The 27,006-nt window shown below is 44.7% G+C and overlaps 1 protein-coding gene across 2 annotated transcripts in view; it reads left to right on the top strand.

The window, feature by feature from the left end:
• The window catches only part of rictor (RPTOR independent companion of MTOR complex 2), a 135,113-nt gene that overhangs the window by 87,021 nt on the left and 21,086 nt on the right, over positions 1 to 27,006 (top strand). The window contains exons 16-30 of one of the 2 annotated variants that reach the window (XM_033018491.1): positions 1,345 to 1,445; positions 2,279 to 2,444; positions 3,857 to 3,958; positions 5,005 to 5,051; positions 6,014 to 6,149; positions 7,853 to 8,052; positions 9,845 to 9,971; positions 11,200 to 11,364; positions 13,932 to 14,008; positions 16,803 to 16,881; positions 18,912 to 19,021; positions 22,332 to 22,419; positions 23,210 to 23,302; positions 24,626 to 24,732; positions 25,407 to 25,618. In XM_033018491.1, coding sequence (XP_032874382.1) covers positions 1,345 to 1,445; positions 2,279 to 2,444; positions 3,857 to 3,958; positions 5,005 to 5,051; positions 6,014 to 6,149; positions 7,853 to 8,052; positions 9,845 to 9,971; positions 11,200 to 11,364; positions 13,932 to 14,008; positions 16,803 to 16,881; positions 18,912 to 19,021; positions 22,332 to 22,419; positions 23,210 to 23,302; positions 24,626 to 24,732; positions 25,407 to 25,618 — 1,810 coding nt within the window. Of the gene's footprint in view, positions 1 to 1,344; positions 1,446 to 2,278; positions 2,445 to 3,856; positions 3,959 to 5,004; positions 5,052 to 6,013; positions 6,150 to 7,852; positions 8,053 to 9,844; positions 9,972 to 11,199; positions 11,365 to 13,931; positions 14,009 to 16,802; positions 16,882 to 18,911; positions 19,022 to 22,331; positions 22,420 to 23,209; positions 23,303 to 24,625; positions 24,733 to 25,406; positions 25,637 to 27,006 lie in introns of both variants that reach the window. The other variant, XM_033018490.1, reaches the window with a different exon arrangement.

Raw genomic sequence — 27,006 nt, 5'->3', positions numbered from 1 at the left:
GAGAAAATCAGGCAGCTTCTGAGGAAGAACAATCAAGAACAATACATGTGTTGTATTGTCACATGTCCCAAAGTGGAACGATGAAATTCTTACGCAGCGGGACAACAGACATTTAAACATAATATTATACCATAATAAACAAAAAAATGTTTAGTGTATAGTTTGTAATGTTTAATAGCCTGATGGTTGTGGAAAGAAGCTGTTCCTGAACCTGGATGTTAACAGTTTTCAGGCTTCTATGTCACCTTCCTGATGACAGGAGTGAAATGAGAGCATGGCCAGGGTGGTGTGGGTCTCTGATGATGTTGGCTGCATTTCTGAGGCAGCGACTCCTGTAGATCCCTTCGATGGTAGGGAGCTCAGTACTGGTGATACAGGCAATATTCACCACTTTTTGCAATCTTGCAATACTGATCCTTGCGGAACCCCACTGGGCACAGACCTCCAGTCAGGATAATCCCCCCCCTACTACTACCCTCTGTCTTTTATGGCCAAGCCTATGCTTGAATCCAATCTGTTAATTCTCCATACATCCCATGCATCTTAATCTTCTTGATCAGCCTACCATTAGGGACCTTGTCGAGAGCGTTACTAAAGCCCATGTACAAAGCTTCTCTCGCCAATCATCTTCAGCATCTGCTCAAAAAACTAACATACTCTGCTTCAGAGGGGTAAAAGTTTCTAAAATCTGTCATTTGGTCTAAATATCTCAGAAATATTATTGTGGTTCTTATGGAATAAATCATTTTATACCATCATTAATACTTTACACAGCAATATTGAACAGCCATAAAACTGAATTATGTGTGGGTTAATTTAGTGAGCAACTTCAGTAGATTTATTGTTCGTGGCCAAGATACGTGGCAGTCTGAAGAAGGTTCCCGTGCCGAAACGTCACCTATCCATGTTCTCCAGAGATGCTGCCTGACCCGCTGAGTTACTCCAGCACTCTGAAACGTCACCTATCCATGTTCTCCAGAGATGCTGCCTGACCCGCTGAGTTACTCCAGCACTCTGTGAAACGTCACCTATCCATGTTCTCCACAGATGCTGCCTGACCCGCTGAGTTATTCCAACACTCTGTGAAACGTCACCTATCCATGTTCTCTAGAGATGCTGCCTGACCCGCTGAGTTACTCCAGCACTTTGTTTCTTTACTTGGCAACCATGTATGGTCACTTTGAAATGGGTTCCTCAACATCCACCTGGCCAGATAAGCTGTATCCTCTGATTAACATTTTGTCTAAAGTCGTGCACACCATCACCACTGCGTTTGAGGTTGAATAAACTAGAGTAAGCTTGTGATATTGTGTGGCATACTAAACGGGTACCTTCCTCACCCAGGCAAATAACATCCTGCCTTATGCGTACAGTCACCACTTACACTGTCTACCAACTCTCATGAACATGGCAGCTTCCTTCAATATCGCTCAGGAAAAGCGTCTGTAAGTATTGCATTTCGCCATTCACGCTAAATAACGGTGGCTGTCAAAGCTCAAAGTAATACAACAGTACTTACAGTTACTGACCATAGCCTGCAATATTTATGGTGGTATCATTGTCTGTGAATATCTGCTCACTTTCTTCTATCACCTACTTTGGAGAGGCACATGGATAGGAATGTTTTAGAGGGATATGTGCCAAACACAGGTGGGTGGGATATCATGGTCGGCAGTGGAAACTGACCCACGCTGACCAAGTTGCATATTGAGTTAGTCCCATTTGCCTGCATTTGGCCCATAGCCCTCTGAACCTTGGCCATCCATACCTGTCTAAATGCCCTTTAAAAGTCGTAATTGTATCCACTTCTATTGCTTCCTCCGGCACCACATTCCAGATATGCACTACCTTCGGAAAAGGTTTCCTGGAGGTCTGACTTAAATCTCTCCCCTCTCGCCTTAAGCGGGTGTCCTCTAGTTTTAGAATCCTCTGCCCTGGGGGAAAAAAACTGAGCGTCCACTTTATCCGTGCCCCTTATGATCCTGTACTCATTAAAAGGTCACCCCTCAACCTCCTACGCTCCAAAGAAGAAAATCCTAACCAGTTCAAACTCTCCCTGTAACTCAAGCCCACGTCTTGGTAACATCATGGTGAATCTCTTCAACACCCTTTTCAACTTATTGACTGACATCCAAGTCAAATTTCTCTTTTTCACATGATAATGGGATCTCTGTCGTGGTGTTTGTTCCCTGTTGTGTAAAAGCATATGACGGCAACGATTGCAGTGCCAGTAAGCATTTGTCCCTCTTGCCTCCTGACTTGCCTTCAATACTTACAGGCGAGCCAGTGCAGCTGTGAATTGCTTGAAGCGTTTTCACGAGATGAAGAAGCGGGGCTCCAAACCTTACAGCCTGTATCTGGATCACATTGCGCACAAGAGCTGCTCCAACATCCAGAAGCGGGATCAGCATCTGCGTATCCAAAAGGATTTCTTCATTCTGAAGGTGAGCAGAGCTCCTAGTTAACAAGTTAATGCCCTGTCCCACGGTACGAGTTCATTCCAAGAGTTCTCCCCAGTTTGCCCTGATTCGAACTCAGAGGTTTACGGTAATGGCCACTCGTCGGTACTCGGAGCTCTTGTGGAAATTTTTCATCATGTTGAAAAATCTTCACGAGTCTTCCCGTGCTTACCTGCCGTTAGCAAGTCTTCCCACGTACCTGCCGTTAGCGTTAAGAGCCGCTAAGAGACGTCCCTGAGCTCCGACGTACCCACTACGTTCATTCTCCGTGCTTACCACGAGTTTGATTTTTTTTAAACTCGGGAGAGCTCTTGGAATGAACTCATACCGTGGGACAGGGCTTTTACTGCCACTGGGAAAACGTGTCCCGATGAAGAGACCAATTTGAAAATCCTTGTGTTTTTTAGTCCTTAAATGACTTGTACATGGCATTTTGAGTCTTAGATTTTGAAGCTTAGCACAGCATAGGAGCGGGCCATTCGACCCACCATATCTATGCCGAAGATAATGTCGTTAAACTAATCTCTTCTGGCTTCATGTCATCCACTATCGTATATGCCTCTACTACTACCCGTGGCAGTGTGTTCCAGGCACCTATCATTTCCCCACACATTTCTTTTAAACATTCCCCCTTTCACCTTAAAGCTATGTCTTCCAGTCTTTGGCATTCCCAACCTGGGAAAAAGGTTCTGGATACTTATGCTACCCATGCCTCTCACAATTGTACATACTGGTAAGGTCTCTTCTCAACCCCTAATGCTTAGGAGAAAACAATCCAAGTTTATCCAACCTCTCTTTATATTTCATGCCATCTAATCGAAACATCATTCTGGTAAATCTCTTCAACATCCTCGCCAAGGGTGACCGGAACTGACACATACTACTCCAAATGCCAGCCTTGGGATAGTCCATAAAGCTGCACCACCTCCTGACTCGTATACTGAAATGTCTGACCAATGAAGGCAAATATCCCATTTGCCTTCTTTGTAATAGCCCTGTCCCACTGTACGAGTTCATTCAAGAGTTCTCCCGAGTTTGCCCTGATTCGAACTCGGAGATTTACGGTACTCGCAGGTACTTCGAGTTTTTCAACATGTTGAAAAATCTTCACAAGTCTTCCCGAGCTTACCGTGTTTCCCGAGTACCTGCCGTTAGCGTTACGAGCCTCTAAGAGACGTCCCCGAGCTCCGACGTACCCGCTACGTTCATTCTACGTGCTTCCATGAATTTGATTTTTTTTTAAACTCGGGAGATCTCTTGAATGAACTCGTACAGTGGGACAGGGCTTTAACTCTACTTGTGAAGTTAAATAATTCTACTAATGTATTTCTTGCACAAGTTTACCTTTATACATCTCCTGCCAGATACCCATTTTGCAATGTTTAATAATTTTCTAGGATACGGAGGAGGCAATGATGGGGAACCTGCGTGACAGCGATGTCCTGAATAACAAGGACAATCTGCGATGGAACTGGAACCTCATCTCAACTATTCTTAAGGTAGAACTGCAAATAAATCATTTAGACTCGACTAGTATCTCAAAACATTTACGTTTTGGGATAATTACCATAAACATTTTTGAAAATTTGATGCCCGGTTTTGATTTGATCGTTCAAAACTTGGATGCAAAGTGCTCGCCACTCTTTCATGTACCTTCCACACCTGAATTCATTCTATTCCCTTATCTGTTTTCATCTATATTCGAAAATAGGCACAAAAAGCTGGAGTATCTCTGTGGGACTGGCGGCGTCTCTGGAGAGAGGGAATGGGTGACGTTTCGGGTCGAGACCCTTCTTCAGGCTGAAAGTCACGGGAAAGGGAAAGGGGAGATATAGACGATGATGCAAAAACGTATCAATGATAAAGGAAACAGGCCATTGCTAGCTGTTTGTTGGGTGAAAACGAGAAGCTGGTGCAACTTGGGTGTGGGAGGGATAGAGCGAGTTACTTGAAGTTAGTGAGATCAATATTCATACGACTTCATCTATCTTCACTAGCCTCTATTGTCAAATTACATCTTCCCCCCCCCCCCCAACAAAATATAATTTTGGTTCCACCTATACTCTACTGACTCCTATCATCCCTCTCTTTCACCTCTTCATACTATATTCTCTTAGTTCTGAAGTAGGGTCACAACCTGAAATATCCGCCATCTCTTTGCCTTCTCATATTCTGCTTGACCTGCTAAATTCCACCAACAGTTAAGTTTTTTTTTTATCATGGAGGTAGGCTGGATAATAGGACGTTTGAAAAATTGCAAGTGAAAAGACAAAGGTCTCGCCTGGACACTCCATGAAGGGAGAGGTAACATTTCAAATCAGTTCAAGAAATGGTGGCAGTGGTAGAACCAAGCAGGCTGGTTATCAAGGTCTGAAGAAGGATCTCGACCCGAAAATCACCCATCCCTTCTCTCCAGAAAATGCCGCCTGTCCCGCTGAGTTACTGCAGCATTTTGTGTCCATGCTGGTTATCAACACTGTTTGACTGGCAGTTAGTGTCAAGTCTATTCAAGAATAAATGCTTGAATTTCAATCTTTTTTTGCAGTGGCCCAATGTAAACCTGAGGAATTACAAAGATGAACAGTTACACAGGTGAGTACAAGCGCTGCCTCTCATTAAAGTGAAGCAAGATTCTCTTGCTCTGGACTCCATTCACATTACATTAAAGACCAATGTCCCCTCACCCTCGTAAACTCTTGTGGTACTCAAAGTAACTGCTTCTTTTGCAAGGGCACACAGATCTCAGAGTATTACCATTCATCTCATACCATTTCAATCATATCCTGCTTTTGTCCTCTCCACACAATAGATAACACTACTTTTCCCCATAATCTGCTATATTTTTGTCCGTTCACTATCTCATTGCCCTTTCCCATTTAACCTTCAGCAACCTTGGATACATTGCTTTTTGTCCCTTCATCCAAATCATTAATGTAGAGTGTAGAGATTGAGTTACTGGAATAGTAACCCAGATACCTGGACTGAGACCAGGAGTTTGAATTGCATCACTGCTAGTGGGGAATTTACTTGTCATACAATCACTGGACAGAAAAAGGCCGTTTGGCCCAACTCGTCCATGCTGACCAAGATGTTCCATCTAAGCTAGTCCCATTTTCCCTAGTTTAGCCCATTTCCCTCTGAACCTTTCATATCCATGTTCCTGTCCAAATGGCTTTACAATGCTGTTATATTACCTGCACAATGGAGTCTTTCTGCATGACTTTATTATTCTTTCGTCCTCTCCCATGTTATTTTCCTCCTGAACATAGACAAAAAATGCTGGAGTGAGTCAGCGGGACAATCAGCATCTCTGGAGAGAAGGAATGGGTGACGTTTCGGGTCAAGATCCTTCTTCAAATTCTGTAGAGTCTGAAGAAGGGTCTCTCGTCGCCAAAATGTTACCCATTTCGTCTCTCCAGAGATGCTCCCTGTCCTGCTGAGTTACTTCTGCATTTTGTGTCTATCTTCGGTGCAAAGCAGCATCTGCAGTTCCTTTCGACACATTATTTTCCTCCTGCCTTGATCACTATTTCAGCGTTTCCACCCTTGTTTAGGTTTGTGCGCAGACTGCTATACTTTTACAAACCCAGTGGCAGGCTGTACGCGAACATGGAGCTGGATCATGCCATGGGAAAGCAGCTGACTATAGTGGGCTGCCAGTTTATCGAGTTTCTGCTTGAATCCAGCGAGGTGAGCTTGCCACCTTATTACTCCACACAACGTTGTCCTCCATGTAAATCCACATATTGATGATAGACACAAGGTGCTTGTGTAACTCAGTGGGTTAGGCAGCATCTCTGGAGAAAAGGAATTGGAGATGTTTCGAATGGAAACCCTTCTTCAGACCCGAAACGTCACCTATTCCTTTTTTCCAGATATGCTGCCTGACCTGCTGAGGTACTCCGGTACTTTGTGTCTATCTTTGCTATAAACCAGCATCTGAAGTTCCTCCCTGCACTTACTAATTCTGTACAACTCAAGCGTTGTGCTCACAAATTATGGGGCAGCAGGTTTTGTTTGCTAATTTCTGAAATTGAAATGGATTTGAAGAATTAGGGGATGAAATTCATCGAGATGCTGTGGATGGCACTCAATGTTCCAGTCTCAACAGCCTAGATTATAGGAGAACGGTGAGGGAGGGCCTGAGAGCACAGGCTGAGCAGCTGATCATTTGAATCCAGGAAGCAGGAGGACGGATAATGCAGTGGCTGCGGTATTCTGAGCGTTTAAGGGGAAAGTACAGAGAGGTGATACTGTGGGGAGTGGGGAGACATTGTCTGAAGACTTGTGTGTGAAGGATCACCTGTTTGGGCGACTGTGTCCGCTCCACGATTGTGTGTGTTTTAAAACAAAATTATTTAAGATAAGGGCCAATGTTTAACTATAACAATGAGCTTTAGGAATTATTTTGGTATTGATTATCACCCTTTAACTCAACATATTCCCCTTTCTAAAACTGTGGGAGAATTAATACATAGGGTGAGATGAGTGAAGAGTGGAGGGGTTGGTGTTGAATGGAGCAGTTTCATTTTTTGCTATGGTGCAAATTTCTCGTTTACTGTTTCAGAAGAATGTAGAACGCAATGTAGAGACACACAGAACTGCTGTTTACAAAAATAGACAGTGCTTGAGTAACTCAGTGGGTCAGACAGCATCTGTGGAGAACATGGATAGGTGACGTTTCACAGAGTGCTGGAGTAACTCAGAACATGGATAGATGACGTTTCACAGAGTGCAGGAGTAACTCAGTAGGTCAGGCAGCACCTGTGGAGAACATGGATAGGTGACATTTCACAGAGTGCTGGAGTAACTCAGCGGGTCAGGCAGCATCTGTGGAGAACATGGATAGATGACGTTTCACAGAGTGCAGGAGTAACTCAGTAGGTCAGGCAGCACCTGTGGAGAACATGGATAGGTGACATTTCACAGAGTGCTGGAGTAACTCAGCGGGTCAGGCAGCATCTGTGGAGAACATGGATAGATGACGTTTCACAGAGTGCTGGAGTAATTCAGTAGGTCAGGCAGCACCTGTGGAAAACATGGATAGGTGACATTTCACAGAGTGCTGGAGTAACTCAGCGGGTCAGGCAGCATCTGTGGAGAACATGGATAGGTGACGTTATGCCCTTCAGACAATTTATTTGGGGGCAGGACAAAGCCTGACAAGTGATAGGTGGATACAGTTGAGGGGGATTTCTTGATGCGCTATTGTTTGGACAAAGGCCAGAGATGAAAAGACAAAAAGTGTGAGCTATGGATAGAAGAGGTGCATTGTAAAGCCGGGGTGAGGGGGAAAGGGAGAAAGGATGCAAATCCAAATGGGACGTAGGAGAGAGAGAGAGTGGTGAAAAAATGTGAATTCAATGATTGTCATGGGTTTCATGTTGTGACAGGATGGTCAGATTTATCTGGAGGAGTTGGTGAAGGACATTGTGCAGTGGCTCTCCTCGTCCTCTGGCCTTAAACCTGAACGAAGCCTGCAGAATAATGGTTTGCTCAACACCCTCAGCCAGCACTACTTTCTACTCATCGGTACCCTGTCTGCTCACCCGCATGGGGTCAAGATGTTGGAGAAATGCAGCATGTTTCAATGGTAAGTCGCCGTGGAAGTCGCTCTGCTAATTTTAGGTGAATGAAATACTGATGCTGATAATGTCAAAGTGGCATACCTGAATGCTCCCTGCCTGGTAAAAGCAGCCAACCTAAACAAGGACCCAGTAGTTCTCTCCTCCCTTTCCCACTCCTGTTGGGCAGAAGATGCGAAACGTGAAAGCATGTATTATTAATTTCTGGAATAGGATTAGGACTGAGATGAGGAAAAACTTTTTCACTCAGAGTTGTGGATCTGTGGCATTCTCTGCCACAGTAGGCAGTGGAGGCCAATTCACTGGATGTTTTCAAGAGAGTTCGATTCAGATTCAGATTCAAACTTTATTGTCATTGTGCAGTGTACAAGTACAGAGACAATGAAATGCAGTTAGCATCTCACCCAGAAATGCAAACACAGAATAATGGAACAGTAAAATGTATATATGTATATACAGTAGCAGTAGTGCAAATTTCAGGGGGGGAGATCAATCACTGTGGGAAGGAGTGTCCGAGGGGGTGACTGGTAATCACCAAGGTGCAGAGTTAAGTCGGGTAACAGCCGCAGGGAAGAAGCTGTTCCTGAACCTGCTAGTTCAGCTCTTAGATTTAGCTCTTAGTGCTCAAGCGACATGGGGAGGAAGCAGGGAGGGGGTATTGATTTTGGATGATCAGCCATGATCATATTGAATGGCTCGAAGGGCCGAATGACCAACTCCTGCACCTATTTTTCTATGTTTCTATGGAATAGCTTCTTCACTGGTCCTCTCATTAACTAGAGTGTAGTCCTGATCTTCCAAACTACCTTATTGAGGTCCATGCACTTTTTAAAATCTGCACTACTTTTATAACAGCAACACTATATTTTGCATTCTGGTGTATTCTCTTTGCACTACCCGTTGTACCTGTGTGTAGCTTGATGGTACTTGTGGACAGTATAATTTGACTGGACACTGTGTTTTTCACTGTGTCTCGCTGCTCTCCTCGGCTTCCTCTGGGGCATCTCATTTTTCAAAGTTAGAGTATACCATGTTTACAATATTCTCCCTCCCTATCCTGCTCATTTAAAAATAAAGCTCTCAAATCAGTCTCTCAGTCCTTTCCCTTTTGTAAAAGTGTGCCGAGAATGCCTGTATAATCCGATTTCCACGGATTAGCATTTTGTTTAAGAAAAGTGTATAAGATCAAAGGCTATGCATAAAAACCTAAAACTCTTAATATGCCAAAGATAGACGCAAAAAGCTGGAGTAACTCAGGAGAGCATCTCTAGAGAACAGGAATATGTGTCGTTTCAGGTCGAGACCCTTCTTCGGACTGAGAGTCGGGGGAAAGGGAAACGAGATATAGACGGTGATATAGAGAGATATACAACAAATGAATGAAAGATATGCAAAAAAGTAACGATGGTAAAGGAAACAGGCCAATGGTAGCTGTGGGCTGGGTGAAAACCAGTTACTGACAATGAGACTCAACAAGGCGACTTTGAAGCTGGTATGACGGGTGGGGGAGGGATGGAGAGAGAGAGAGAGAGGGGGGATGCAAGGGTTACTTGAAGTGAGAGAAATCAATTTCATACCGCTGGGTTGTAAGTTTCCCAAGCGAAATGGCCGTCAGCATTTGTCAGTTTTGCTGCAGCAGAAAAGGCAGGCACTGTGGCAACGCAACAGGGAATTTAGAAATGGAATTAATTGGTCGGAAATTGAGGTGGCATTTGAAGATGCAGTTAAGGTGCGTGGGATGGTGAGAAAAGTAATACTGAATGTTGTGCCTGTCTTAATTTAATCTCTTCCTCCCTCTAGTTTGCTCAGCCTCTGTTCTCTGAAGAACTACGACCACGTGCTAAAGCTAACAGTCTCCACTCTAGACTACAGCCGCGACGGCTTGTCCAGGGTTATCCTGTCCAAAATCCTTACGTCAGCCACAGATGTAAGTACGTTTGGAATTGGTGAGCAGGTGAATCATGTGGGTTGATCGTATTTTGTACAGACTGGCTGGATCTTGAAATTCACATTCACTTAATGGTGTGAAAATCTATACAAGATGGAGTTTTTATGCAGAATGCAGGGAGAATAAAGGATGCATGCCCCTGGTGTTTGATGACTGGGGAACTGTATGCAGTGTGTTCCACAAGCCTTGGTTTAGAATCCTTGCTTCATGTGTTGTATATAAATGACTTGAACCTAAAGATGGCAGCCACAATTAAGAAATTTGCCCGTGATTAAAAAAATGACCTATTAGCATGCCACCACAACCAGAGAGCAGTCCTGAACTACGATCTACCTCGTTGGTTACCCTTGGACTATCTTTGATCGGGCTTTACTTTGCATTAAACGCTATTCCTTTTTCATATATCTATAGTAAAAATGGGTCGATTGTAATCATGTGTAGTCTTACCGCTGACTGGTCAGCTCGCGACAAAAGCTTTTCCCTGTACCTCGGCACACGTGACATTAAACTAAACTGAAACTGAAGCAAGGGGCTGAATGCTCATTTGCTGTGGGTAAATAGGAACGTGAAATTGAGGTTTGGATCGGCTGAGCTGGTGATCTTACTGAGCAGACTTGAGGGACCGAATGGCCTAGGTGTTCCCGCTCCCGATTATCATGTTCCTATGCCTCGCCTTTTCGGGGGTAGTTAATGTTTGGCAATAAACTCATGAAAAATTAACATTTCTTCTGCAAATGGCAAGGGTTGGGTAACCGCTGATCAAAAGTGGGTGGGACAGAAGTCCACGTTGCATCCAAACCATGCCTGGGTGGGCACATGATGAGAAAACCTGGACCAGTAGCTGGGGAGCATTGCCTGCTGTGTTGTCAATTATTTTATACCCACCTTTTGTGACAACGATGACAAATTATGGGCTTGACAGTGATAGTCATGCAGTGTGGGAGCAGGCCATTCGGCCCAACTTGCCCACACTGACCAACATGCCCCAGCTACACTATTCCCACTTGCCTGCATTTGGCCCATGGCCCTCCACACCAGTGCTATCCATGTACCTGTCTAAATGTGTCTTAAGTATTGCGATAGTACCTGCTTCAATTACCTCCTCCGGCAGCTCGTTCCATACACCTACCACACTTTGTGTAGACTAGTTTGTAGCAAACACTTCCTGTGGCTCACCACAGTTTCGGTCTGACTGCTGTCATTTCAGAACTGCAGGTTGTACGCGACCAAGCACTTGCGCGTTCTACTGCGGGCCAACGTGGAGTTCTTCAGCAACTGGGGCATGGAGTTACTGGTGACACAGCTGCACGACAAAAATAAAGCCATCTCTTCAGAGGCCCTGGAAATCCTGGATGAGGCATGTGAGGACAAGGTGAGCTCTGCTGAGTGTGGAAGTGAGTGCACAATGCTCTTCAGGCTTGAAGTGTGGTATTACTCACACAAGCTCAGCTTTCTGAACCTAACGTTTTAGTTTAACTTACAGCACTTACAGAATCCCCATCCTGTAATACTTACACATCCATGTTGTTTGAGGTAATGCTAGGGGAACAGTGAATTCTCCAATTTTAGGTCACAGCCTCCCCTCCACCCATTTCTTCAATCCTGCACTGTCTTCCCCACCCACCAATCCCAGTGTGCACCCATTTCCCCCAATATCTGCCCCCCCCCCCCCCCCTTCATATCCCTCCCTCTGACTTTACATTTAATTCCTCCACATATCTGACACCCTTTTGTCTACTTTTTATCTCTGGCCTTTGTCCATCCATTGCTAGGCTTTGCCCCACCCACCACCCACCTCTTTCCCAGCCTTCTCCCACCCTACTACAATCTGTCTCATGAAGGGTCTTCTGTCCATTCCCTCCGCAGAATGCCACCTGACCCACTGAGTTACTCCAGCACTCTGTTTTACTCAAGATTCCAGCATCTGCAATTATATTTAGCCTGCTGGAGGAACTCAACGGGTCAGGCAGCATCTGTTGGGGGAATGGACAGACAACGATGCAAGTCTTCAGACTGCTGTGGCTTAGGAGTTGGCATTTGACCCTTAAAAGGGAAGAGGGAGGAGCAAAGGAGAAGTGAGGGTGAGGAGAGTGGGAAGGGTGAGCAGGTTTGTGGCGAGAGGGACAAGGGGTGGGGAGAAACAGATGTGGGTGGAGAGAAGCCTGGGGGGCTGAGAGATGTGGGGGGAGAGAGTGACAAGGGGAGGATAGATGGGGGAGAGAGAGAGGGGCAAGGGGGAGGATACATGTGAGGGAAGAGACGGGGTGGAAGGGGAAATGGATTCTCAGCACCTTTGCGCAGAATTGCCTAATTGTTAGATGCTGCTGGGCATCTGTCTTAACATTTGACCGTGAGACAACTTTGCTGGTGACTTAGGAGTGGGGTGAGAGAGTTGTCTAAATGATTTAACCATGATCTTGTGTTTGAGCCCAGTTATGGCAGTCAGATTATTTGAAGCCTGCGGAAGTGGCACTGGGTTTTCCCTGATGTAAGGGGTGACCGTCACCTAAAGCTTTGCTCACTCATCACCATGTTTAAGAAGGAACTGCAGATGCTGGAAAATCGAAGGTAGACAAAAATGCTGGAAAAACTTAGCGGGTGAGGCAGCATTTATTGAGCGAAAGAAATAGGCGACGTTTCAGGTCGGGACCCTTCTTCAGACTGATGTGAGGGTGGAAGGAGCGGGAAGAGGAAAGGAAGAGGTGGAGATAGTGTGCTGAGGGAGAGCTGGGAAGGGGAGGAGAAAGCAGGGACTACCTGAAATTGGAGAAGTTCAATACCGCTTGGGTGTAAACTGCCCAAGCAAAATATGAGGTTCTGCTCCTCCAATTTATGGTGGGCCTCACTCATCACCATGTAATTTTAAATGGAGTACGGATACTGGGCTTAATGTTGGTGAATCCAGCTGGTAAGAGAGGGATGAGAAATTATAAAGGTTTCTTTTAACAGCTTTTGGTCCTGTCCCACGGTACGAGTTCATTCAAGTGCTCTCCCGAGTTTATTTAAAAAAAAATCAAACTCGTGGTAAGCACGTAGAATGAACGTGCACTAGGTACAATGTTTTACATTTATACCAAGCCAATTAACCTACAAACCTGTACGCCTTTGGAGTGTGGGAGGAAACTGAATATTTTGAAGACAACCCACGGGGAGAACGTACAAACTCCGTACAGACAGCACCCGTAGGCAGGATCAAACCCCGGTCCCTGGCGCTGTGAGGCAGCAGCTCTACTACTACGCCACTGATCCGCTCTAAAGTGTGCAATGCTTATTATTGTGAAGTTTACCTATGAGACTAGATTCTGAAGGATTCAAAAATGTAAAACACTTACTAGTTTGGTGGCTTCTCAATGTTGCCCAAATAAAAGGAAGCATGATGCTCCAAGCATTGCATCAGTGAATAATGTCGATTCATACTGCACCCAGTGCGGATGGGATGATGTACGGTCAGAGACGCTTCCTTTACAGGTGATTGGACACCTGGCCTCCACTTGTACATCAACATTAGCTTTCACAGTCTGAAGATCAAGGCATTGTCTGTCCAGGTCAGCCACAATACAGACTACAAGGGCAATTGTTCAACAGATCGTAATCTGCACTGGAGTTTCCATCTATATGTGGTGCTAAAATCTTGGAGAACAGGAAGTTTAATTGCTGAAAATACACAGAAAAAGGGTTGAGACCCTTCTTCAGACTTTTGTCTGAGGGACCCGATCTGAAGCGTCACCTATCCTTGTCTGAAGAAGGGTGTCAACTAAAAATGTCACCCATTCCTTTCCTTCAGAGATGCTGCTTGTCCAGCTGAGTTACTCCAGCATTTAGTGTCTTGTCTTCGATCTATAACCAGCATCTACAGTTCCTTCCTACACAAGATTAATTGTTGTTTAGCTGGAATAAGATGTGATTAATGGATGTACAATGTTCTTTCTAATACTCCAGGCTAACCTGCATGCACTGATCCAATTGAAACCTGCTTTAACCCACCTTGGAGACAAAGGTTTGCTGCTACTCCTCCGGTGAGTACAATTATTCAAACTTCATCTCCGGTTTCCACTGCTACACTTCTAACAACACAATAAGATCAAACAAGACCAACCTGGCACAGAAAAAGACACAAAGTGCTGAAGTAACATCTTTGGAGAACTTGGAGAGGTGACATTTAGAGTTGGGACCCATGCTTCAGGCCTCATTCTGAAGGATCCCGATCTGAGCGTCAACTTGTCTTGTTCTCCAGAGATGCTGCCTGGCTCACTCAGTTACTTCAGCATTTTGTCTTTTTTTATAAACTAGCATCTACAATTCCTTGATTGTCCTAACCTGACCCATTTTCATCCATTTTTATTAAACTCCAAATCTTCACAGCATGGGAGTAGGCCATTTAAACCACCGAATCCTCGTTCAATAATTTCATCAGCTCCATTCCCCAGCAATTTGCACGTTCTCAAGTGCCTACCCAGTTTCCTTTTGATGGCACAAATTGATACTGCTTCCAACACAGGCAGGCGATGAATTACAGTTCATAATTACCGGGACTTGTTTTCCATGCATCATTCCCTCTTTATTTTAAATACTTTTTCCCTCGTCCTTCGCTTCAATACATAGCAAAGTTTGGGTGCGGCGCAATGGTATAGTTGCAGCCTTACAGCCCCAGAGAAGCGGGTTTGATTCTGACTACAGGTGCTGCCTGTATGGAGACTGCATGATCTCCCTGTGATCGTGTAGGTTTTCCCCTGGTGCGGTTTCCTCTTCCATTTCAAAGGAGTACCAGTTCGAAGGTTAAATTTGCTTCGGTAAAAATTGTACATTGCCCCTATGTGTAGGATAGTGCTACTGTGCGGGGATCGCTGGTCGGCACAAACTCGGTGGGCCAAAGGGTCTGTTTCCGCTAAACTAAACTAAAATTACAACCACATCTTTGCTTAAGATAATCGTTTAGTTGAAACTCTCAACATCCTGCTGGGCATCACAGCAACCAACCTGCTACCTGAAGAATAACATTCTCATGACTGCCTTAAGCCCATTTTATTACTTGCACTTCAATGGATCGCTAAATACCTCTTTGATGTTCCTCAGGCTATCCTTGACCGGACTTTGCTGGCTTTACCTTGCACTAAACATTATTCCCTTATCATGTATCTGTACACTGTGAATGGGTTGATTGTAATCATGCATTGTCTGCTGATTGGATAGCACGCAATAAAAAGCTTTTCACTGTACCTCGGTACATGTGACAATAAACTAAACGGAACTGAAGTACCATGAGCAGCACATTTGTTTATAATGGGGAAGTTTATTGAATTATTCTGAAGTTCCCATGTAGCCCATCGTTGCCGCGCTCATGCATCAACCCTTTCAGGGCCTATTTTGTGCGCACACAACAGTATAACACAGGCCGTTCAGCCTACAAGTTCTGTGCTGAAGATGGTGTCATCTCCTCTGCCTGCATCTGATCCATATCACCTCGTTCCCTACATATCCATCAACAAATCTCTTATAAACCACTGCCTCCACCATCAACTGTGGCAGCGCATTCCAGGCACCCACCACCCTCTGTTTAAAAACAAATCAAAGCCTCACACATCTCCTTTAAACTTTTCCCCTCTGGCTTTCAACCTCTAGCCTTTGTTATTTCTACTCTGGGGAAAAAGGTTACAGCCATTTACCCTATTGTTGTCTTGCACAATTTTATATACTTCTGTCAGATCTCCACTCAACCCCCAATCTGCCAGAGAAAACAGTTTGTCCAACCGCTGCTTATAGCAAATACCCTCTAATCCAGGCAGCATTCTTGTAAACCTCCTCTGCACCCACTCCAAAGCCTCCACATCCTTCCTGTAAAGGGGCAACAGGTTTCAACCGCTCAAGAAACTTAGTGAACCAGTAAGCAAATTTTCGAAAGTAGCGCAAAATTCATGGCATCTAAGGAATTAGATATTGATTAAAATGAAAAATATTTGCTCATGTCATTTAATATATTATAAGTAATCTAAGGGGTAATTCTTTGACCACTGCCATGCAAACATTCCTACCATTTCCGAGCCTGCCTGTGTGCTTTTCAGCTTGTCTGCCTGTCATTGCCCCTCCTTCCTTCAGTCCTGCCCTTGTAGTCCCTATCTCCCTCTTCTTCCCTCCCCTCCATGTCTCTCTTGCTGTCTCTTACTCCCCTCTTTTGGCTGCCCCTTCATTCTCTCTCCTCTCTCTGGCTGCCCCTTCCTCCATCCCCTTTCACCTTTTTTAAATCTCTTTTGACAAAGGAATCTGCACCTCAACAGAGAAATTGGTTTAATTCTCTGGCCATCCTTTGGCCAGCTCTTCATTTTGTAACATAAAAGGACACAAAGTACTGGAGTAATTCAGTGGGTCAGGCAGCATCATTGGAGAACATGGATAGGTGACATTATAGGTTGGGACCATTCTTCAAACTGGCTATTTTGAACCATGGCACTGACTGGATTCCTGATAGAAACATAGAAAATAGGTGCAGGAGTAGGCCATTCGGCCCTTCGAGCCTGCAGCGCCATTCGATATGATCAAGGCTGATCATCCAACTCAGTATCCCATCCCTGCCTTATCTCCATACCCCCTGATCCCTTTAGCCACAAGGGCCACATCTAACTCCCTCTTAAATATAGCCAATGAACTGGCCTCAACTACCTTCTGTGGCAGAGAATTCCACAGATTCACCACTCTCTGTGTAAAAAATGATTTTCTCATCTCGGTCCTAAAAGACTTCCCTCTTATCCTTAAACTGTGACCCCTAGTTTTGGACTTCCCCAACATTGGTGATGACATGTGGTTTATTTTTTCCAGATTTTTATCAATTCCTAAGGGATTCTCCTACCTGAACGAAAGAGGTTATGTTACCAAGCAGTTGGAAAAATGGCAACAGGTGCGTATGGTTAATAGTTTCAGTGACTAAAACTCTTAAAGTGTTTCATTATTAGGCTGTTACTAAAATCTTTGCCCCAAATGACTGGACGAAAGGAAGCAATTTGCTGCAGATTTGACATTTTGCAGCAGGTATTTTATTTCCATATTTAGTCCTGTGTAAGGGTGGTGTCAGCTCCGAGATAGTCGATAAAAGGGAGCAATGAAGTGCTGCGATGGTTCAATTCTCATGATCAATGGTCTCCACTTTAACGTCATCAAATATAACTCGAGGAAGCTACGCAGGAAATGAGGGATAGACTAGTTGGGACTAAAGTGTGGCAAATTTCCGAATGGTGAAACCACGGGTTTCTCTTTTCCAGATGGCTATGGAGGCTCAATCATAGCATTCAAAGCTAAGGTCAAGGGCGAAATTGTGGGATACAATAGGAAAATTGTGTTGAGGTAAAAGATCAAAGCCTGCTTTGTTTGCTCTTATTTTGCATGTAGCTAGTGATTTCTCAAGGGCCACTGTACCTTCTGTTGGTTACAGAATACTAATGTCATGAGCATTTTGTCGGCTTCAATTTAAGATCTTGAATCCCGGAATAATAGCGATATTGCTTATTAATGTCACTATACTGAGATATAGTGGAGAATGCAGACAAATCATGCCACGCATAAGTACATCTGGTAGTGCCAGATAGAAAACAGTGCAGAATATAGCAGAATATAGCCGTACATCTGCAGAGAAAGTGATTGTCATCCTCGATAACAATCAGCACGGGTGCACCTCAAGGCTGCGTGCTCAGCCCCCTGCTGTATACTCATGACTGTGCAGCTGGACATAGTGCGAACTCCATCATCAAGTTCGCCGACGACACCACGGTTGTGGGACGAATCACTAATGGGGACGAATCAGAGCATAGAAGTGAGATCGACCGATTGACAAAATGGTGCCAGCACAATAACCTGGCCCTCAACACCAGCAAAACCAAGGAACTGATTGTGGACTGTGGATCCGAAGATCTTTCCTGGTCCCAGCACACTGATGCAATTATAAAGAAAGCACATCAGCGCCTCTACTTCCTGAGAAGATTACGGAGAGTCAATATGTCAAAGTGGACTCTCTCGAACTTCTACAGGTGCACAGTAGAGAGCATGTTGACCTGTTGCATCATGGCTAGGTTCTGCAACTTGAGCGTCCAGGAGCGGAAAAGAATGCAGAAAATTGCAACCACTGCACAGTCCATCATCGGCTCTGACCTCCCACTATCGAAGGGATCTATCGCAGTCGCTGTCTCAAAAAAGTTGCCAACATCATCAAGGACCCACACCATCCTGGCCACACACTCATCTCTCCGCTGCCATCAGGTAGAAGGTACAGGAGCCTGAAATCTGGTACATCCAGGTTCAGGAACAGCTTCTTCCCAACTGCAAACACTTCAAATAAACTATGAACCATAACAGCCTATTGCACTTATCTGTTTATTTATGTGTGTGTATATATATTCTATGGTATATGGACACACTGATCTGTATTTATGCCAACAATATTCTGTTGTGCTGCAGCAAGAAAGAATTTCATTGTCCTATCTGGGACATGTGACAATAAACTCTCTTGACTTGACTTGACAGATATAAAGCGCAAAAGCAAGGGCTGCAAAGAGGTAGAATAAAAGATCAGGAAATTCATCCCTGACATATGCAAGGTCCATTCAAGAATTTGAGAGGGGAAATGTTTTTAAATCTGGTGATGTGAAATTTCAAGAGTGTATCTTCAGTCTGATGGGGGAAGAGAGAATGATTAGGTTGTGAGTGGTTCTTGATTATATTGTCTGCTTTCCCAAGGCAGAATGATTTGGGGTGAGAGAGAGAGAGGCTACTCTGTGATCATCTGGGGTGTGTTTACAATCTCTTTGGCAGGGTAGTTGCCAACCCAAGCTGTGATGCATATGGAACCGGATACATTGAATGCTGGGCATGTGGTTCAAGTTAATAGAATATAGTGCATCGTTTCAGCAATGTAAATACCATCACATGTGCTTTCAGGAATACAACTTGAAGTATGTGGATCTGATTGAAGAAAAGCTAAATGAGGCACTCACTACATATCGCAAACCCGCTGACGGAGAGAACTATGTGCGTCGCAGTAACCAGAGGTGAGCGACTGGGTAAATGGTTAAACATTTATTTAAATATTTACCACATGCACAAGCCAAGTTTTAAAATTCTACAACCACTTCTGAATGCTGAGCATTTTGCTTTATCACTTTATTGCTGGATAATTTAAGATTTACAGCAATTAATTCTGAAAGGAAAAGCTGTATGCAAAATGAAATTAAACAATTTTGGGTGGAAGGCTTAATGTCGACATTTTAGCTGAGAAAAATAGAAACATAGGTGCAGGAGTAGGCCATTCGGCCCTTCGAACCAGCACCGCCATTCAATATCATCATGGCTGATCATCCAAAATCAGTATCCCGTTCCTGCTTTTTCCCCATATCCCTTGATTCCCTTAGCCCTAAGAGCTAAATCTAACTCTCTTGAAAACATCCAGTGAATTGGACTCCACCGCCTTCTGTGGCAGAGAATTCCACGGATTCACATCTCTCTGGGTGAAAAAGCTTTTCCTCATCTCAGTCCTAAATGGCCCACCCCTTATTTTTAAACTGCGAACCCTGGTTCTGGACTCCCCCAACATGGGGAACATTTTTCCTGCATCTAGCCTGTCCAATCCCTTATGAATTTTATGTTTCTATAAGATCCCCATCATCCTTCTATGTTCCAGTGAATACAAGCCGAGTCGACCCATTCTTTCATCATGTGTCCGTCCCACCATCCCGGGAATTAAACTGGTGAACCTACGGTGCACTCCCTCAATAGCAAGAATGTCCTTCCTCAAATTAGGAGACCAATACTGCACAATACTCCAGGTGTGGGCCCACCATGGCCCTGTACAACTGCAATAGGACCTCCTTGCTCCTATACTCAAAGCCTCTCGCAAAGAAGGCCAAAAATTGGCTTTCTTCACTACCTGCTGTACCTGCATGCTTACTTTCAGTGATTGATGTACAAGCACACCCAGGTCTCGTTGCACCTCCCCTTTTCTTAATCTGACACAATTCAGATAATAATCTGCCTTCTTATTCTTGCCACCAAAGTGGATAACCTCACATTTATCTACATTATACTGCATCTGCCCACTCACCCAACTTATCTAAGTCACCCTGCAGCCTCATAGCATCCTCCTCACAGCTCACTCTGTCACCCAGCTTTGAGTCATCCGCAAACTTGGAGATGTTACATTTAATTCCCTCGTCTAAATCGTTAATATATATATATATTGTAAATAACTGGGGTCCCAGCACTGAGCCTTGTGGCACCCCACGAATCACTGCCTGCCATTCTGAAAAGGACCCGTTTATTCCTACTCTTTGCTTCCTGTCTGCCAACCAGTTCTCTATCCATGTCATTACCCTTACCCCCAATACCATGTGCTCTAATTTTGCACACTAATCTCTTGTGGGGGACCTTGTCAAAAGCTTTTTGAAAGTCCAGATACACCACATCCACTGGCCCTCCCTTATCCATTCTACTTGTTACATCCTCCAAAAATTCCAGAAGATTAGTCAAGCACGATTTCCCTTCATAAATCCATGCTGACTTTGACCGAACCTGTCACTGCTTTCCAAATGCGCAGCTATTACATCTTTTAGCTGTTGAGGCCTGTCTGAAGTCGGGTCTCCACCTGAAATGTAACCAATCCAGTTCTCCAGAGATGCTGCCTGATCCGCTGAGTTACTCCAGCACTTTGTGTCGCTTTTTATAAACCAGCATCTGCAGTTCATTGATTGTACATTTTGCTGAGATTAGTGCTGTGCAGTCTCCAAGAGCCTGATGGTTGCTGGGAAGCAGCTGAACCTGGAGGTCACGGTTTTTAGGCTCCCGGCTCCCGATGGCAAGCAGCAAGATGAGGGCATGGTCATGGTGGTGTGGGTCCTTGATATTGGCTGCCTATGTGTGCCTCACTGTATTGTGTGGCCTTGTTTGCATGGAATTTACTGACCACTGATTTCTGAATATTCCCCGCCTGGGCCATGAATGAGAGCAGCAATGAGCGCGGATTAGGTTTATTTTGTAGTCACCGCTGCAACACTTGCAGAGCATCGGCATTAGCTGAATACTCAAGACAAGTGAGGATTAAGTCAGTTGGGGCGGCACAGTGGCACAGCAGTAGAATTGCTGCCTCACAGCACCAGAGACCCACGATTGATCCTGATTACGGGTGCTGTCTGTACGGAGTTTGCACGTTCTCCCTGTGACCACGTGGGTTTTCTCCAAGTGCTCCGGTTTCCTTCCACAATCCAAACACCTACAGGTTTGTAGGTTAATTGGCTTCGGTAGAAATTGTAAATTTCTCCCAGTGTGTAAGATAGTGCTCGCGTGCGGGGTGATCACTGGTCGTTTTAAACTTAGTGGACCAAAGGGTCTGGTTCTGCGCTGTATCTTTAAAGTAAAGTCTAAAGGATGCAGGGATCGCTGTCGTGACACTAGTAGAGTATCAGCTCCAGCAACTTTGCTTCAATCCTGTCCTCCAGTGCTGTCTGTGTGGAGTTTGCATGTTCTCCCTATGACTGTGTGTGTGTGGGTTTCCACCGGGTGCTCTGGTTTCACCTCTCATCCCAAATTGTGTACTGCAAATTGGCCCTAGTGTGTCAGTAAAAGGTTAAATCTAGGGCCAGCTGATGGGAAAGTGGGGAGAATAAAAGTGGGAGCAGTGCAAGTATTGGTCTCAGTGGGCTGAAGAACCTGTTTCTGCGTTGGCTTCTTGATTCTGAGATTCCAAAGTAAATGCTGTGCAATAACAATCATTGCCCACTTGGTGTTAGGAGTGTGTTAAGTAAACATCTTTAAAGGATTATAACCAATAATGAATGGCTGAGGCTACTTGCAGCAGCACAAAGTTATTACATCAGCTTTATCTTAATTTAAACCATTTGCGATACAAAATGACCACCACCGTCACTGAAATAACATGGTGGTGCATTTTAAATAATTAGTTTTTACAATCTTATCCTTTTGACTACTGTGCTTACAGACTTGGGCTGCTGCCAGTAAGAATGTGTTCAAAAGGGAACTGCAGATGCTGGAATATCGAAGGTACACAAAATTGCTGGGGAAACTCAGCAGGTGCAGCAGCATCTATGGATGCTGCTGCACCCGCTGAGTTTCCCCAGCAATTTTGTGTGCCAGTAAGAATTTCATTGTTTTGTTTTGATACACATGTGAATAAACCATTCTTGACTCTTGAAATATGATATTTAACAAATGCAAGCTTTCCTGTTTGTCTCTGAAAATTGCATTCAGGAACCGTGTATAAATACAAATGCAATATATAGCTTGAAATACAGAGAGTTAAGACTTTATTTATATGTTCTGTATTGAGAATTACATTTTTCCCTTGTCTAGGTTACAACGGCTGTATGTTTACCTGCCCATTCATTTATATAGCCAGCTGGTGCATCATAAAACTGGCTGCCATTTACTGGAGACACAGGTCAGAAAACCTTTGCGGAACTGAGTATACCTTTCAACATGATAAATGCAATGCACATTCATGACTGTGATTAACACAGTATTTAATACAGTAATAAAACAGTATTTAAAACCCTGTCTCTTCACTCAGTTGCTGCATGTGTGTTATTGCACATGTGTCAATAGGAGCGATTGCTGGCCATTTGCAATGGGCACTCAGTGAAACTGACAGGCTGTGTTCTTGAAGGATAATGGTGTCTGATTACTGTTGGGACGTTACATGGAAACAATTTTTGCTGTTATTCTTTGACAGCTTTTTTTCTACACCTTAGTTTCAATGTGATTTTTAAGTGTTATCTAGTTCCCGATCAAAATCGTGTTATAACCAATTTGGCATGTGTATAATACAATTAGTGTACAAATATGTTATATCCAATTTGCAATATGAATACATGTAGCAGAACTACCTGTCAACAGGAGTCCCTTAATACTCTGGGTAAAATCTATGCATTACTCTATCTGTTCCCCTCTTGATTTTACACAGATCATTCCTCAGACCCCTGTGCTCCAAGGAATAAAGTCTTACCTGTCCACCCCCACTGTAAATCTGTCCCTCGATTCCTGGCAACATAAATCTTTTCTGTGTGAATCTCAATCCGAGGAGTTTAGAGGGTTCTTTATTGTTTCCCAGCCCATGCTGTTCATGCCACGGGAGTGTCTGATATGCCAGCGCAAAGGAGAACGTACTCGATGTGATTGGGAATGTTAGATTTATGGCAGGAGCCTTACGCGATACCATTCTATTGTTGCAGAGCATTGTTCCAGACTTGAGTTACGTGGTGCGTTCGCCAGCACTGGACAAGTGGGATGGTGTGAAGCAGCTGAAAGCAGCACTCTGGGCCCTGGTACGACGGTGTCTTTTCTTTACATGGTTACCTTTCTGTATTTCCACCCTCGTCAGCTGTCTGTATGTCTTGCTAACTTTTTAAATCCTTGTCAAGTTCCTGAAACGTCCGACCCAGGCCTAAAGAGACCTGCGATTCTTACATTTTCCTTCTCTCCAGCGACGCTGCTTGTCCCGCCGAGTTACTCCAGCATTTGGTGTCTACCTGCGATTCCTACATCTCACTTGAATGCCCGGTGTCCTGGATGGGTACAAAGGAGTCGGTCTGATGCCAATAATTTCCTTCCACTGCAGTTCCGTGCAGCTATTGCAGGCTGCCTGTGAATGGACTCTGCCCCAGGGCCTCCCATAGTAGTAATAATAAAATGCTTCATGGTGTTCATTAATGATGCGGTGTATATTCCATTAGTTTAATTATGATTAGTGTCAGAGTGATAATTCGCTCACGTCATTGAAAAATAACAAATTAATGTTGAGCGATATGTACTTGCGATAGTTTTAGAAAAATGGGTCAGTTCCAGTCCCAGACAGTCTGAAGAAGGGTCTCCACCCAAAACCTCACCCATTCCTTCTCTCCAGAGATGCTGCCTGTCCCGCTGAGTTACTCCAGCATTATATCTCTGACACAGTGACTTTTCTCAGGAACTGAACCCTTATGCAAACCATAGGTACACAAAATTGCTGGGGAAACTCAGCGGGTGCAGCAGCATCTATGGAGCGAAGGAAATAGGCGACGTTTCGGGCCGAAACCCTTCTTCAGATCCTTCTTTTAATTTTGTGTACCTTCGATATTCCAGCATCTGCAGTTCCTTTTTGAACACCTTATGCAAACCATGTCTATTTATGCTAGATTGTTTTCTGAAAAGAATTATCTGGTGACCAAATCTCTCCCCCCTGGTAAATCCTCTTCCTCCCCAATCCCATCGGACAAAAGATACAGAAGCTTGAAAGCGCGCACCACCAGACTCAGGAACAGCTTCCCCTCTATTATCAGGCTTCTGAACGGCCCTTCATAAGCTAGGGTGCTGTCCGATTCACCTCTACCCCATTGCGGACATTGGACTTTGTCTCTGGAACTGATGCGCTACAATGCTGAGAACTATATTCTGCACTCTGTATCTTCTACCTATTGTACTTCCATTTGACGTGATTGTATTTATGTATGTTATTAGCTGATGAGATTGGATAGCATTCTATAACAAAGCTATTCACTGTACCTCTGTGCATGAGACAATAATAAACCTAAACTAAAGATGGCCATCTTTTCTCTTCAACTGATGCTGGATGCTTAATGATTCTAACCGAAATGTCGTCTGAATTTCAGGGAAACATTGGCTCATCTAACTGGGGCCTGAACCTTCTCCAAGAAGAGAATGTGATCCCAGATATCATCGTCCTGGCCCAGACATGCGAGACCCTCTCCGTCAGAGGGTAAGCATCAACCCTGCTTGGAATAAACCCGGAGGAACGGCGTAATACATGTTGCAGTAAATCTCGAGACAATGAACTGCAGAGGCAGGTTTACAACAAAGAGAGCAGCGTCTCTAGAGAACATGGATAGGGAGAAGGGTCCCAACCAAAAACGTGATATATTCATATTCTCCAGTGATGCTGCTTGACCCGCTGAGTTACACAGGCACTTGTGTCTTTTTTACCGTTAGATCTCTGTGCTTTGACATGTCAGTGATAGCTGATAGGTGAATGTTAATTGGATTTCCAGAGACTGTGAGGTGATGTTAGGACAGCACAGTGGCGTGGCGGGAGAGCTGCTGCCTTACAACGCCAGAGACCTAAGTTCGATGCTGTCTATGCGGAGTTTGTACGTTCTCCCGTGACCACGTGGGTTTTCTCTGGGTGCTCTGGTTTCCGCCCACATTCTAAAGACGTACAGGTTTGTAGGTTAATTGGCTTCAGTAAAATGATAAATTGTCCGTTGGTCGCTAGTCAGCACAAACTAGGTGGGCCGAAGGGCCTGTTTCTGCGCTGTATCTCTAAGGTCTGCATGTAAAGTTAACTGTGATGTTCTTTATGAGTGTGCTTATTACAGTGCATCGGACGTGGGCTTGTTGTTTCCACTCACTCCTTTTCTCTATGCTGCCCCACAGGACGTGTTTGTATGTGCTAGGCCTCATAGCAAAGACAAAGCAGGGCTGTGACATCCTGAAGCAGCACAACTGGGATGCGGTCAGGCACAGCCGCAGGCAGCCTTGGCCCGTGGCCCCTGACGACATGGAGCAACTGTACAGCGAGCTCTCCTCGGTCCCCAGTACCCTGAGCCTCAGCTCCGAGTCCACCGGCTCCAGGCACAACAGCGACAGTGAGTCTTTGCCCCAGAGTGAGTATCGTGTGAAGTTTGCCCGTCCTCCCAATGTATCGGGAGACCTCTGCAACAGCACGGCACCAGTCGCCAGCCAGGGTTTGTGTCGGCTCCCTGACTGTTCCCAAACAAAGCTTTGGTTCAAAGATGGTTGCAATGAATTTGTCAAGTTGGCTTCAAACATAGAAGAGTACAGCACGGGAACAGGCCCTTCTGCCCACAATGTCTGTGCAACCATGATGCCAAGTTAACCTAAACCCATCTTCCTGCCTTTCCCTCCACTCATATGGTCATTTGCCTGACTTAATACCTCTTACCTACTTCTATCCTATCTGCTTCCACCACTTGCCTTGGCATGCGTTTCAGATGCTCACCACCCTCTTTGGTCAGCAAAGAAAACTCCTTTGAACTTGCCATCCCCCTCACCTTAGAGCTATGCCCTCTAGCATTTGACATTTCAACCCTGTGGGGGGAAAAGACTCTTGACTGTCAACCTTATCTATGTGTCTCATCATTTTATAAACTTTGATCAGGTCAGCCAGTCTTCAGTCTCCGACACTCCAGAGAAAACAATCCCAATTTGTCCAAACTCTCCTAGCTAATAACCTCTCATCCAGGCAGCATCTTGGTAAACCTCTTCTGCACCCTCTCCAAAGCCTCTGCATACCTCTGTAACGGGGTGACCAGAGATCTGCACACAATACTCCAAATTTGGCCAAACCAAAGTTTTACACTTTAGCAACATGACTTTCCAAATGTTATACTCAACACCCCAACTGATGGTGGTATGTCTGCCTTATAGACAATAGACAATAGGTGCAGGAGTAGGCCCTTCGAACCAGCACCGCCATTCAATGTGATCATGGCTGAATATCCCCAATCAATACCCCGTTCCTGCCTTCTCCCCATATCCCCTGACTCCGCTATTTTTAAGAGCCCTATCTAGCTCTCTCTTAAAAGCATCCAGAGAACCGGCCTCCACCGCCCTCTGAGGCAGGGAATTCCACAAACTCACCATTCTCTGTGAGAATAGGTGTTTCTTCATCTCTGTTCTAAATGGCTTACTTCTTATTCTTAAACTGTGGCCCCTGGTTCTGGACTCCCCCAACATCACTGTCTTTCCCACTATCTACTGGTTTTGCACTTACAGAGAGCAATGTACTTGCACCCCAAGATCCCTCTGTACGTTCATACTCCTGAGGGTCCTGCCTTTTCTGTATATTCCTCTTCATTTAGCTTCCCAAATTACAACACTTGCTCAGATTAAACGTCATCTGCCATTTCTCTGCCGCTATTTCCAATTTCATGCTGTATCTTTTAGCAACCTTCCTCGCAATCTACAACTCTGCTATTTTCTGTTAGCTGCATGTGTCCTGATCAGCCCATCT

The sequence above is a fragment of the Amblyraja radiata genome, chromosome 3 (assembly GCF_010909765.2).
Source record: "Amblyraja radiata isolate CabotCenter1 chromosome 3, sAmbRad1.1.pri, whole genome shotgun sequence".
NCBI classification, from domain to species: domain Eukaryota; kingdom Metazoa; phylum Chordata; class Chondrichthyes; order Rajiformes; family Rajidae; genus Amblyraja; species Amblyraja radiata.
Note: the sequence above shows the minus strand (reverse complement) of the source record. Positions and strands in the feature narration are given on the sequence as shown.